Genomic DNA, 12,167 nt, shown 5'->3' with positions numbered 1-12,167 from the left:
GCATATTTCCTCCTCCAGGAATTTATCTTAAGGAATAATCATAGATCTGAGTGGGAATATATTCACAGTACCTACCTAAAGAGGTTCCTCACAGCATTGCTCATAATGATGGAAGGGGCAGGAGCTACCTAAGGCCCATCAACCAGGGGTTGGCTGTATACATTTTAAGAAACACATAGGATAGCACGATAACGTGCCAGTTACACACACCTTCTTTAAGTTTCTAGAACACCCCAAACAGGGCTTTCCTTACACCTTTGTCCTAACTTCCCCTTCTGCCTAGAATATTCTTCTCCTTATTCATATGGCTGGATCCTTTATGTCCTATCTTAGCTCACATTTTACCTAAAGTAAGTTCCCTCTTATCTTTAACACATTCCCGTTTAATTTTTTTTTTTTTTTTTGCATAATGCTTATCACTATCTGTGTTTTTCCTATTTATTTAATTCATCTGCCATCACCTTCTCCTACCAAAGCGGAGGCTCCAGGAGGGCAGGGACCTTGCTGGACTCCCTCACCGTTATGCTCCCAGTGCCACAAACACAGAATTTAGGCATAGTGGGTTCTCCATAAATACAGTCAATCCTCATCATTTGTGGATTCCAGATTTGCAAATCTGCCCACTCACATCTGTTTGCACCCCAAAAATCAATCTGCACATTTGCAATCATTCATGGGCATGCACAGGGTGGTGAAAATTTGAGTCACCTGATGCATGTGTTCCCAGCTGAGGTCAAACAAGGGGACATTCTGCGATCTCGCCTCAGCTCCCTTACAGAGATGACCAGGGGACAGAGATGGGAGGGGGCTGTGCAGTGCAGGGCAGGAAGCCCCGCCCCCCCCCGGGCCAGTTGGACAGAGCTTTGCAACTCTGGCATCTCCTTGTGGGGCAGCCTCAAACACATCACTCAACGCTTCTGAGCCTTGTTTTCCTCTTCTGTAAGATAATGAAAATTGAACGTACTAGGATGAGTTGCTTTTAGGATTAAAGATTACAATCTGTGTGAGCTGTGCGTGTGAAGACATATTTCCTCTAGGAGCAATGATTCCATATTTGCTAACTCACTATTTGCAGAGACTTTATAAAACATAACTGCCATGGATAACAAGACTCAGCTGTCGTTGTTGAATGAATATGTAGAAGGGGGTGCCTCAGAAGTAGAGGGACCCGATGATGGTTTGGGTGTTGGGTGTCTCTCTCCAGACCAGTCTTCCCTGCCCCTTCCACTGGGTCTCAGCCTCAAGTACAAGGTCGGACAGTGCCCAGCAGTGTGTGGCGGGGGTGGGGGCCAGGACAGAGATGGTCCAGAGACCCAGGGTCAGTGCTGGGGGGCTGGTCCTCCCTGGGCTGTGAAACGGGGCTGACTCTGTGTTTTGCTTCTCCAGGCGAGAGGATAAACTCCGCATCCAGAATGGCTGGCTGTGCCACCTGGCACCAGAGATCATCCGCCAGCTGTCCCCCGACACAGAGGAGGACAAGCTCCCCTTCTCCAAGCACTCAGATGTCTTTGCACTCGGGTAGGTGGCCCACCCAGGCAGAGGGACATTTCCCAAGCCTTTCTTCCATGGCTCTTGGAAGAGACGGGGTACTTATCTTCTGGGGCCAAGGTGGTCAGGTTTCTGGGTGAGTTTGGGGGTATCCAAGTGGGGTGTGGCAGAGGGATGACCCTAGCAAACCTTCATGCCTGGTTTCTAACCATGTGACCGTGGCAAGTTGCTTGACCCATTCATTCATTCGCTGAAGCAATAAATACAGAATATCTACGGAATGCCTACTGTTAACAATTATTCAAAACTTAGGGAATTAAAGAAGTATTTATCATCTCAAGTTTCTGGGGTCAGGATTTAGAGGTGAATTGGTGAATGAAGGAGGTGAATGAAGCTCTACTTTTTTAGAAGGAGGTGAATGAAGCTCTACTTTTTTAGAAAGGGATATCTAAGAATTTGTAGACATAGTTTTAGACCACCAAAGACGACTCCTCTGTCTTATCTAGTAGAAGACTGACAAGGAGGTCGTCGATTTTAGCAGAGTATGATAAATGCTATGCTGAGGATAAACACAGCAGTCCCACAGGACTGTGGAAATAAAAGAGGAACTAAATTCAGCCTGGGAGATCAGAGAGGGCTTCCCAGAGGAGGTGACTCCTGAGCCTAAGTGAGAGGTTGAATATAAGTAGGCCAGATGAGGGTAGGGCAAGATGTCTAGACAGAAGGAACATGTGAACAGGCCCAGAGTAACAGAAAACAACTTGTCCACAATGGAGGAACATGTGGGGAGTGAGAGGGGAGGGAACTGAGAGATAGAGAATCAGGAAAAAAAAAATGAGCTGGGGGTGGTGACACGAGAGACTAGAGAGGGAATCGGGGTCGATCCTGCAGGGACTGAGAGGCTGGGCTGAGGAGTTTTCATCTTCATAGCACTGGGGAGCCATTGATGGTTATTAAGCAGGGGGAGTGACGTAATCATACTTTGAGTTTTGGAACAATCACTCTGCTATGCAGAGAATGGAGAGGAGAAGGACAAGACTGAGGGGCTGGGAGACCAGTTCAGGGGGGATGCTGGCAATCTCTACCAAATCACTTCCAGTGGGTTTGGATGCTGGAAATGGACATAAGAAGCAATGGGGGGGGGGGGGCGGGTGGATGGGATAGGGTTTGATGATGGGTAGAATGTGGGTGGTGCCCAGATCCCTACCTTAGGCAGCTGGGTGGAGACTAATGTCTTTCACCAAGAGAGAGACCCTGGAGGGGAGGCCTGGCCTATGCTGGGAAGGCAAAGAATGCAGATTTGGACACAGTGAGCCTGGGCTACCTTGGAAATGGCCAGTGGAACCAACTAGAAGGCAGCTGTACTACACATCTAGAATTTGGGAAAGAGGGGTGTAGGGCATCTGAGCAAGGAGAGAGAAACCACACCCATGAAAGAGAATGGGATGTCTTTGGAAGCACAGAGAAGGATAGAAGGTGCAGGACAGAGCGCCCTAAGAAGGTGCATCCAGGGAGGCTTCCAGGCTCCCCTCCCTCCAACGGCCATGCTAGTTCTCGCCTTACCTTGTCCACCAAGGTGGTTGCAAAGATTGCTGGTTACAAGCAGAGACGGCACTGGGGAAGCTGTTTGGGAAAGTTGCAGCCCTGCAGATGTGTGCAATTAGACTTAGCAACACCACGAGCTGTCAGACTGTCTTCTGCGGAAAAGCACCCCTACTCTGTCCTCTCTGTACATCTCGGTGGTGGGGGATGGGGGAGGCATTTGCTGGCCCATCAGGATTCTCGACATCTATCACTTGGACCCCTTTAGACGTTGTCATTTGCCCTGATGAGTTTATGCCCAAATCTTTACCTCGTTAGAGACTGTAATCTGAAACCAAACTGCAATAATAAAGTTGGTATATTTTAGTATAAATTTAGCGAAAGGAAAAAGAATGTAATTAACAAAATGTACCAAAGTGGGTAATTGGTTTTCCACTGGAGTTTTAATCTTTAGCAGTTTATTTTTTTCTTCGTGTGAGTTTCTCTTGAAAGTTGGGTTTGAAAGGAAGTTTTAATGAGGCTTTTATTCCTGACACTGCTGAATTCTAAGGGACCTGGTGCTCTTGGTTTCCTGCCAATTAGGTGCTTCTTGTTGCTTGGGAACATCATGCTCAGGCAGGACTTAGAACAAAACTGGACTTTTAAAAGCATATTGAGCATCATGCTAAGGTTCTTGTGGGTGCTGTCTCATGGAATCTTCACAAGCATCCTTTCTGGCAGGGACCATTGCTGTTCCCAAATGACCGGCGAGGAAACAGGCTCCAGGTGGCTCAGTGACTTGCCATGTGGTCAGGGGTGGATCCGGAGTCCAACTTGGGACATCCCAACTTCAGAGTTGGAGCTTTTAGCCACGGGGATTTCAGAGTCATTTTACCATGAAAAGCCCTATTTCCCTTAACTGTGAATCAAAGAGAATAAAACCGGGGAAGCTTTCTGAGGATTGAGCGAGAAAACACCTGTAAGGCATGCAGCACGGGGTCAAGCTCCTAATAGGCTCCCTTCCCCCTTGCACGTGAGCCCTTGCCTGCAATCTGCCTGTGCCTCCTTCCCCAGACCCCAACCATCAGCTGGAGGATTGCCCCCCGCCCACCCTGAATCCTTCACTGCCCCAATCAGGAAAGACTCTGGAACAGGATGGAGGGCAGGTTTCTCATAGCATAATGGCCAATGGTGCAATTCTACAGTCAGATCGACTAGATTCAGCTTCTGGCTTGTACCTCTTATTTGCTGTGTGACCCTGAGTAAGATATATATCCTTCCTGAGTCTCTGTCTCCTCTTCTGTGAAATGGGGATAATGACAGTGCTTCCTGTTTGAACACGTAGGTCTTATTTTTGTTCAGGTGTGTTGATGGCAATAGATGGGGGAAACAACTGTCATTGAAGAGATGGCTTGTTATTCATGGTTTCCAAAGGAGGGGGCACATCAGATCAAGCAGGGCCACACAGGGAAGCACCAGGGTCAGTGAGGAGGAAGATGTGGGCAAGAGCCTTTATTATGATTTACTTGGGGAGGAACTGGTGAGGCAAGGTAAGCAGGCTAGAATTGGCTAGTGTGACTAATTTAGCGGGCCCTGGAGTGCAAGATTGTCCCAGTAGGGCAGGGGAATATTGGCCCTGAGTGGAAGCCTGATGGGGGGGGGGGGGCTTTGGATTGGCTAGTTTGCATATGAAAGGCATACTCACGGGAGAGTCCCTTACCATCTTTAGGAATAAGCTTGCCCTTCCAAGAGCGGCAGTCCCTCCAGGGTCAGGGAGGCCCCCAGATGTCCCATCAGCAAAAGGAAAAGGCATGCTTCCTATACGTCCCCCATAATCATTACAAATGTAGAGGGCTTCGCATAGTGTCTTAACACAAAGTCAAAACTCAGTCAGTGTTATCGATTATTACGACAACAACAGTAATCATCTAGCACCTTAACGTGGCAACTTCCTGACCATCTAACGCAACACCCCAACACCCGGACATCACCGCTCCTTGCCCCGGAGGGATGAGGCTGGCAGGGGGAGAATATGCTGAGAAGTGGGACCCTAGAAATAGCTGGTTTGACACAGTCCTCTGATCAGTAAAGAGGATAGCAGAGTGCTTCGTGTTCTTTAAAGCAAATTTGCATAAATTATCTTAGATTAGAGGAAAGATCATTTCCTAGGATTGTTTCAGATATTTCCTGAGTTGGGAATTTTGTTCCCAGTGAGCTGAGACCTATTCCTATGATACAACTCAGCAATTCCCCAGCACCCAGTGAGTACCCCATGGCATCCGCCAATGTCCTCACTGCCACCCACACCCCCCCCAGCAATTTTTCCCCACTATTCCATGAGCTAGTTTATATTTAGAAAACAAAACTATAAAAAAAAATCCTATCCTATCACCCAGAGTTAGCCGTCGTTAACATTTTACTATTTCTTTTTTTCCTGTCTATACATATATAATTTTTTAAGAGTAGGTACTACCTTATATACAGTCTTGTGTCCTGCTTTTTTTACTTAGAATTATATGTTAAGCATTTTTTTCATGTGAGCAAAATTTCTTTGAAATGTTTTAATAATATCATATTCCATGTTGTTTTATGGAGTTACCATAATACATGCAACCTATTCCTTTTGTTGAACGTTTGTGTCGTTTCTCCTTGATTTGATATTACATATGATGCTATAGAGAATATCTTTGTAAGGGGATTTTTGTATACCTAAGTATTTCCTTACAGTGGTTTCCTGGAAGTGTAAGTCTAGGGTCAGAAATCCTAGCCATGTTCCATTAAACTTCAAGGTGCTAGGTTTTGACTCGTTTTAATTCAGGCACCAGGGAAGGTATCCTGGGATAAGCATGACTTCTAAGACATCAAGGAAGCTTTAGGTGTATCTCTGCTACCAAAACACAAGCCCTGTGAGGAAGAAACTAGGAAATAGAGGGCTGGGTGTGTGTGTGTGTGTGTGTGTGTGTGTGTGTGTGTGTGTGTGTGTGTGTTGAGATACAGGGTCAAGAGCGACATAGCATATCAACACCCCTTAACAACATCTGCCAACAGCACAATTTGGTATGAACTCCACGCCAGGGAGTGGCCTTTCAAGACCCAACCAGCAGAGGCAATCATCTGGCAAATGGGCACCGGCATGAAACCCAACCTCAGCCAGATCGGCATGGGAAAAGAAATCTCGGTAAGTCCTGGGTCAGTGCCAGCTCTTGGGAACAAAGAGAAAGGTAGATACGGTTCTGGACCTTCTTTTTCCTGTGTGTTAAGGTTATGAATGCTTCCCCAGAGGGTGACACAATAGCATGCCCACAGCCTTGTCAGATAGTGGTTTGGAGCTTAGGAAGTGTAGTTTCTGAACTATGCCTGCAATTCAGGTTCCTGCCTCAAGGGTGCAGTAGCACTTGGCCAGATTTTTCCTAGCAGTGAATTGCTGAATCAAGTAGAACCAGTGAATTCCTCTTTTACTGTTACTTTTAAAAGATATCCATTAAAATGCTACCCATATTAATGATTCTAATTTTATTTGTACCTACATAAAAAATTTTAAGGCATTATCCGACTCAGAACACTATACACAGAATCAGAGAAGCCTGAGTATAAATTCATAATCACCCTCTAAAACACAGCAGGAAGAGTCCTGTCTTTTGATCAGAAGGCAGATAAGTCAGGGGAGGAATAATAATCTGGTATGTTTCTAAGGATTACCTGTATCTAGGTTTCTTTTCTGAGGTGAGGTGATTATTAAAAGTAACTTCCTACTCTTTGACTTTGAAGAGCACTTATGGTATGGGGATGTGGATAGAGACCTCAGGATTCACTTTTCTCCCTTCCTTTGAGGAAATAAAAATGCCCAAGAAACTCCTCGGGGAGTATTATTGATTTTAGCATATTCTAGATCTCCTAGAATAGAAAGGACCTGCCTAATTTGCTATATGGGTCATGAGTTGGATGAGTGGAAGAATGGATGGATAAAGAGTTGGATGGATGGAAAGATAGATAGATAGATAGATAGATAGATAGATAGATAGATAGATAGAAAGAAGAAAGAAATGCATGAATTGGGATGAGTGGTCGGATGGATAGATGAGTAGGTGAATGGATGGGTGGATGGTGATGGACGAATATGCAAGTGGGGCAAATGGGTAAACAAATGGACAGACCCAATGAGATGCCAAAGACATCATCGTTTATGTTAAATCACCACATGTTGGTTTCTTTTAGGACATTCTTCTCTTTTGCTGGGCCTTTGAACAAGAAGAAAGACCTACCTTCACTAAGCTCATGGACATGCTGGAGAAACTGCCAAAGCGAAACCGCCGCCTGTCTCACCCCGGACATTTCTGGAAGTCTGCAGAGTAAGTGTTCTCGCTTAGCATCTCTCCCCACTGCCTTTGTCCTCTGGCTTTTGCCACCTTTTTGCTTCTGCCTGCCATCTCCTTCCCATATACCCACCTCCCTCCCCCAGCCAGCACCCTTCCCTACCAGGTTTCCATTCAGGGGAGTCTGCTCTGGGATTCAGGTCCTGGAGGCTGCCCTCCAGGGTCTTGGTCTTTGTGGCTACGTGGCTGCCTCGTTGTCTATGTCCTCCTAATGAAGGTTGATGCCCCAGTGAGTCTGAACATCATGTACAAGGCAATACCCTGAACCCACCCAGCCCCCTGTGTCAGGTACTCAAACATGCTACTCTGGGGGGCCTGGCTTTCAGGAAATCTCCCCCCTGGGCCAGCAGCCGCTCCCCATCACGGCATCTCTCAGCTTCCAGAACTTTCTGTTGCATGAAGACAAGGGTTCTCAGCTTCTCCTTGCTGTAAGTGTCTCTCCGGCTTCCTCATTCGAGGCTCTGTGCCCCTCCCCCTACATGTTCATGGATGGAGATCAGTGGTTCTGAATGAGGCATCTCTCTGGGGGCCTCCTTCCCAGGCCCCAGCCTCAGCGATTTCTCCAGAAGGTGAGGGTGAGGCTGGCCCAGATGAGGCTGCCGAGGGGTCCCTGCTCCCCACTGCCCTGCCGTTCCAGGCACACGTGGTTGCACACACACATACATAGAAACTGAACCTGGAAACACGCCTCCGCACGTGTGCATGCGCACGGGAGCACTCAGGTACACACACACGCCCGACACAGGAACATTACGTGAAAACACACCCAAACACACCCGGTACGCAAGCCCACACATGTGGGCGGACGCAGGCATACACGCATACACGGGTACGTTACGTGACACACGCATGCACACAGCAGCACTTCGCCACCACACGCCTCCGCACCGACGTGCGAATGGAGGTACACGCGTCCCCAAACCCCCAGCTGCGGGCACAGGCACACCAGAGCGCTTGTCGGCATCTCAGCACGGGACTCCACGAGTATCCCCAAGGCAGCAAGCATCCTGTGGAACAGAGGCCCCGGGGGGGGGGGGGCCTCCCCCCACCATTTGAGCCTGCTGTACCTGGAGGACAGGATCTCTTCTTCCCCCAGGGGCTCAGCCTTTTCCCAGACAATGAAGGCAGCACAGACTTGCCATGTCGGACAGACATGGATTGGAACCCTCGCTCCCCCACCTCATCGCTGTGTGGCCTTGGGCATGTTCCTTGGCCTCTCTGAGCTGCAGCGTCAGCCTCCAAAGAAGGAGGGCGGTAAACGGCCTTAGCGGGGGCGCCGTGGCAATGCCGTCAGGTCGTGCGCTGGGGCGTTTGGTGCGGTGCCGCCCACGTTAGCAGGTGTTCTGTATACTTGAGCCGCCTTTGTCTGCCAGGAGCAAGAACAAGCAGCATTCTGCTGGCCTTGCAGGATTGAGTACAGGTTGAACATGAAAACGGAGGGAGGGAGGCTCTAACAAGTGAGGACTCTCTCCAGCTAACGGAGCTCAGGCAAGTCGGAGAACGAATGGCAGAGCTCTGGGTGGGTCCCAGGAGTGACCGGGTGTTACAGAACCCGAGTGTCGTTTGGGCCATCACCAGTGGCCTCTGCTTTCCGGGGGTCAAGGAGGAGAGGGCAGGAGTTAGCTGAACAGAGGGGCTTAAAGCTCCCTGGTTGGAGGGAGAGCAGAGGGCCTTCTTTTCTGTATTTTTCCATGCCGTTGGGCTGAGAAAACAGAGACCCTAGAGACCATGTGGTCTGGCAGGATGGGATTCTAGGATCAGTGAAATTTTCTCTTCACTCGCTTTTTTACTCAGTCTGGGTGTATTGAATACCTACTATGTGCTAGGCTCTATTGTAGAATGCAAATACAGTGGTGAACAAAACTAATAAGCCCCTGGCCTCATAGGGTTTACGTTCTAGAGCAGGCACAAGAAGCAGGTAAACATGTTTTAAAAAGGGTCATCATTTCAGATTGAGTTGTGTTGAAGGGTGGAAGGGAAGGGTCAGGGAATGCCTCTCAGAGGAGGTCCTATTAAAACAAAGCCCATGGGGCGCCTGGGTGGCTCAGTCAGTTGAGGGTCCGACTTCAGCTCAAGTCATGATCTCACGGTTTGTGAGTTTGAGCCCTGCGTCGGGCTCTGTGCTGACAGCTCGGAGCCTGGAGCCTGCTTCGGATTCTGTGTCTCCCTCTCTCTCTGCCCCTCCTCCACTCATGCTCGCTCGCTCTCTCTCTCTCTCTCTCTCTGTCAAAAATAAACATTAAAAAAAAATAATAATAAAAAATAAAGCCCTTGAGGGGAAGCCAGGGCTCCATGTGGAAAATCTGAGCCCTCCAGGCGGGAGTGAGCGTGCAGTGCTGGTAGAACAGAGAGGAAGTGGGTACGACCAGGCCGTGGTGAGTCGGAGGGAGAGAAATAGGAGGTGAGGTCCCAGGAGTGGTCAGAGGCCAGATCGGCATGGTAGGAGCTGGGTTTTTTTTTCAGAGGATGACAGAGCATTCTAGAAACTTCCTCAGAACCAGAAGACCCCCCCCCCCCAAGAGGCCATGTGGTCCCACACCTGCTCCCCCTAGGGTCATCCACTGAGTGAAGGTTGTCGGGGCGGGGGGAGGGGGGATGTGGAGGGCTTTTCCTTTGTGGAATAGCTGGCATTGGGTTTGGGGGTCCAGAGATCTGAGGGCAATTCCCACCTCTGTCCCTACTGACTTTGCTACTCTGTTTATTGCCTAGCGTGGCCATTTTCTTGGCCACATCATAACCCCTCAGGGAGAGGGAATATAAAAAGACACTATGAATCGAGACCTGAAAGGAACAGAAGTCCTCTTTGCTTCTCGCTGTCAAAGTAGAAAAGTCCTGGGGATTACCTCCCCGGTGGATGCAAATGTGTGTGGTGTCTGTGCCCTATTCCTGCACCCGTGGCAGACATGGCTAATCTATCACAGCACAACCACCATCACTCAGCCCTTCTGCTAGCCACTTACTCAGAATCAATGCACGGGATGCTTTCCTTGGCCATTCCAGATTGATCCAACCTACTTTTACGTATGGAGGAACTATGAATCATGAAACTCAACCACATCCGCAGGGGGTGTTGTTAACAAAGTTGGGAACACAAGTCAGGCTCCAGCTCCCTAATCCGGAATTTTCTCTCCCCACAACATCAGCCCTTATGGTTCCCTTGGTCACACTCATCTGGCTTTGAGATGGTCACCCTGGTGGTGTAGTCAATGCTGGAGTCCTTCTAGAAGCCTCCTGGGTCAGCGTCAGATCGGCAGAGGGTTTGGCCAAAGGAGACTCAGGATCTGGGTTCTTTCCAGGCCTTTGTAATCCGTGGAGGGTACCAACCAGGAGGTCCCAGCTGCAGCCAGCATGTTGCGGATACGAGCGGCTAACTCCAGGCTTACCTCTGGGGTCTTGGGTTTGCCCCTCCAGTGGGTCACACTTGAGGAGCGGGGGCTTCCAGAATCCCAGTGTGCATTAGCACATGGGGAACTAGAGGAAAGGCTGGGGACAAGCCTGCATTCCAGAGCGGTGCATCTCGAAATTTAATATGCGTCCACAACATCCAGGGAATTTCTTAAAATGCAGATTCCCATTCTGTATGTCCGCAGTGAGGCCCAAGATCTTGTATTTTCAGCAAGCCCCAAGGTGATGCCGGTGTGGCTGGTCTGCGGACCCACCCTTTGAGTAGCGAGGGTCCAGACCTTTGCTGCGCAATAGTGGCCACTCCCCTCATGTGGCCCTTGAACACTCATAATGTGGCAAGACGGGATGTCCTGTGAGTGTGTAAAATCCACACGAAATCTTGAAGACTCGGGATTAAAAAAAAAAAAGTGTAATTTGTCCCATTACACATACAGGACTGGTGATAACATTGAAATTACAGTGTTTGGGGTATAGTGGGTTCAATAAAATACACTATTAAGTTCACCTTTTTTTTTTAACCTTTTAAAATATGACTAGAAAATTTACAACGACTTGGATGGTATTTCTTTTTTAAAAAACAGCTTTGTTGAGGTAGAGTCCACACATCGTATAATCCTCTCCCCTTAAAATATACAACTCAGTGCGTTTGGGTATATTACATTACTCATTTTTAAAATTGTGGTAGGGTATATATCACATGGATTTGCCATTTTAGCCACTTTTAAGTGTACGATTCAGTGACATTGATTACATCCACAGCGTTGGGTAGCCGCCGCCACCATCCCCAAAACCTTTTGTCCCCCTCCAAGCAGAAACTGTACCCCGTAAACAGTAACCCCCGATCCCTCTTCCTCCCGGCCCCCAGTAACCTCTCCCCTGCACCCTGTGCCTATGAACTCGCCTGCCCTAGGTCGTTCAGACAGGTGGAATCATACAATATTTGTCCTTTTGTGTCTGGGGTCTTCCCTTAGCAATGTCTCCAAGGTTCGTCCACAGTGTGGCGTGTATTGGAACGTCACTCCTTGTTACAGCTCAGCACCGTTCTGTTGGATGCACGGCCCGCGTGTTGTTTCTCTGTTCATCTGTTGGCGGGGACTCGTTTGTTTGCACCCTGGCTACTGTGAATAATGTTGCGGTAACAGTGGCGTGCATGTATCTGTTGGAGTCCCGGCTTCCGATTCTTTTCAGTAATGTTGTAGGTCCATCGCACATCATTGGTCTGGGTCATCACCTTGACCGCCAGCGTGATCTCCATCACCGGGTACCGCTTATAAAACATTAGTAACAGGTACTGTGTTAGGCATTCTGTCTGCCTTATCTTGCTGACTCCTCAGAGCCCCCACCTAGGAGGCAAGCACTGTTACTGTTTTCCTCGTAAGA

At 48.6% G+C, this 12,167-nt stretch overlaps 1 protein-coding gene across 5 annotated transcripts in view; it reads left to right on the top strand.

Annotated features, from left to right (window-relative positions):
• KSR2 (kinase suppressor of ras 2) overlaps positions 1-12,167 on the top strand; it is a 436,140-nt gene that overhangs the window by 414,481 nt on the left and 9,492 nt on the right. For 3 of the 5 annotated variants that reach the window (XM_053205478.1, XM_053205476.1, XM_027043814.2), the window contains 3 exons: positions 1,387-1,518; positions 6,058-6,187; positions 7,225-7,358. In XM_053205478.1, the coding sequence (XP_053061453.1) occupies positions 1,387-1,518; positions 6,058-6,187; positions 7,225-7,358 (396 nt within the window). Of the gene's footprint in view, positions 1-1,386; positions 1,519-6,057; positions 6,188-7,224; positions 7,363-12,167 lie in introns of those variants that run through there. The other 2 variants (XM_053205477.1, XM_015068579.3) reach the window with 1 other exon arrangement.

Source organism: Acinonyx jubatus, chromosome D3 (genome assembly GCF_027475565.1).
Source record: "Acinonyx jubatus isolate Ajub_Pintada_27869175 chromosome D3, VMU_Ajub_asm_v1.0, whole genome shotgun sequence".
In the NCBI taxonomy this organism is placed as follows: domain Eukaryota; kingdom Metazoa; phylum Chordata; class Mammalia; order Carnivora; family Felidae; genus Acinonyx; species Acinonyx jubatus.
This window is presented reverse-complemented; position numbering and strand designations above follow the sequence as displayed.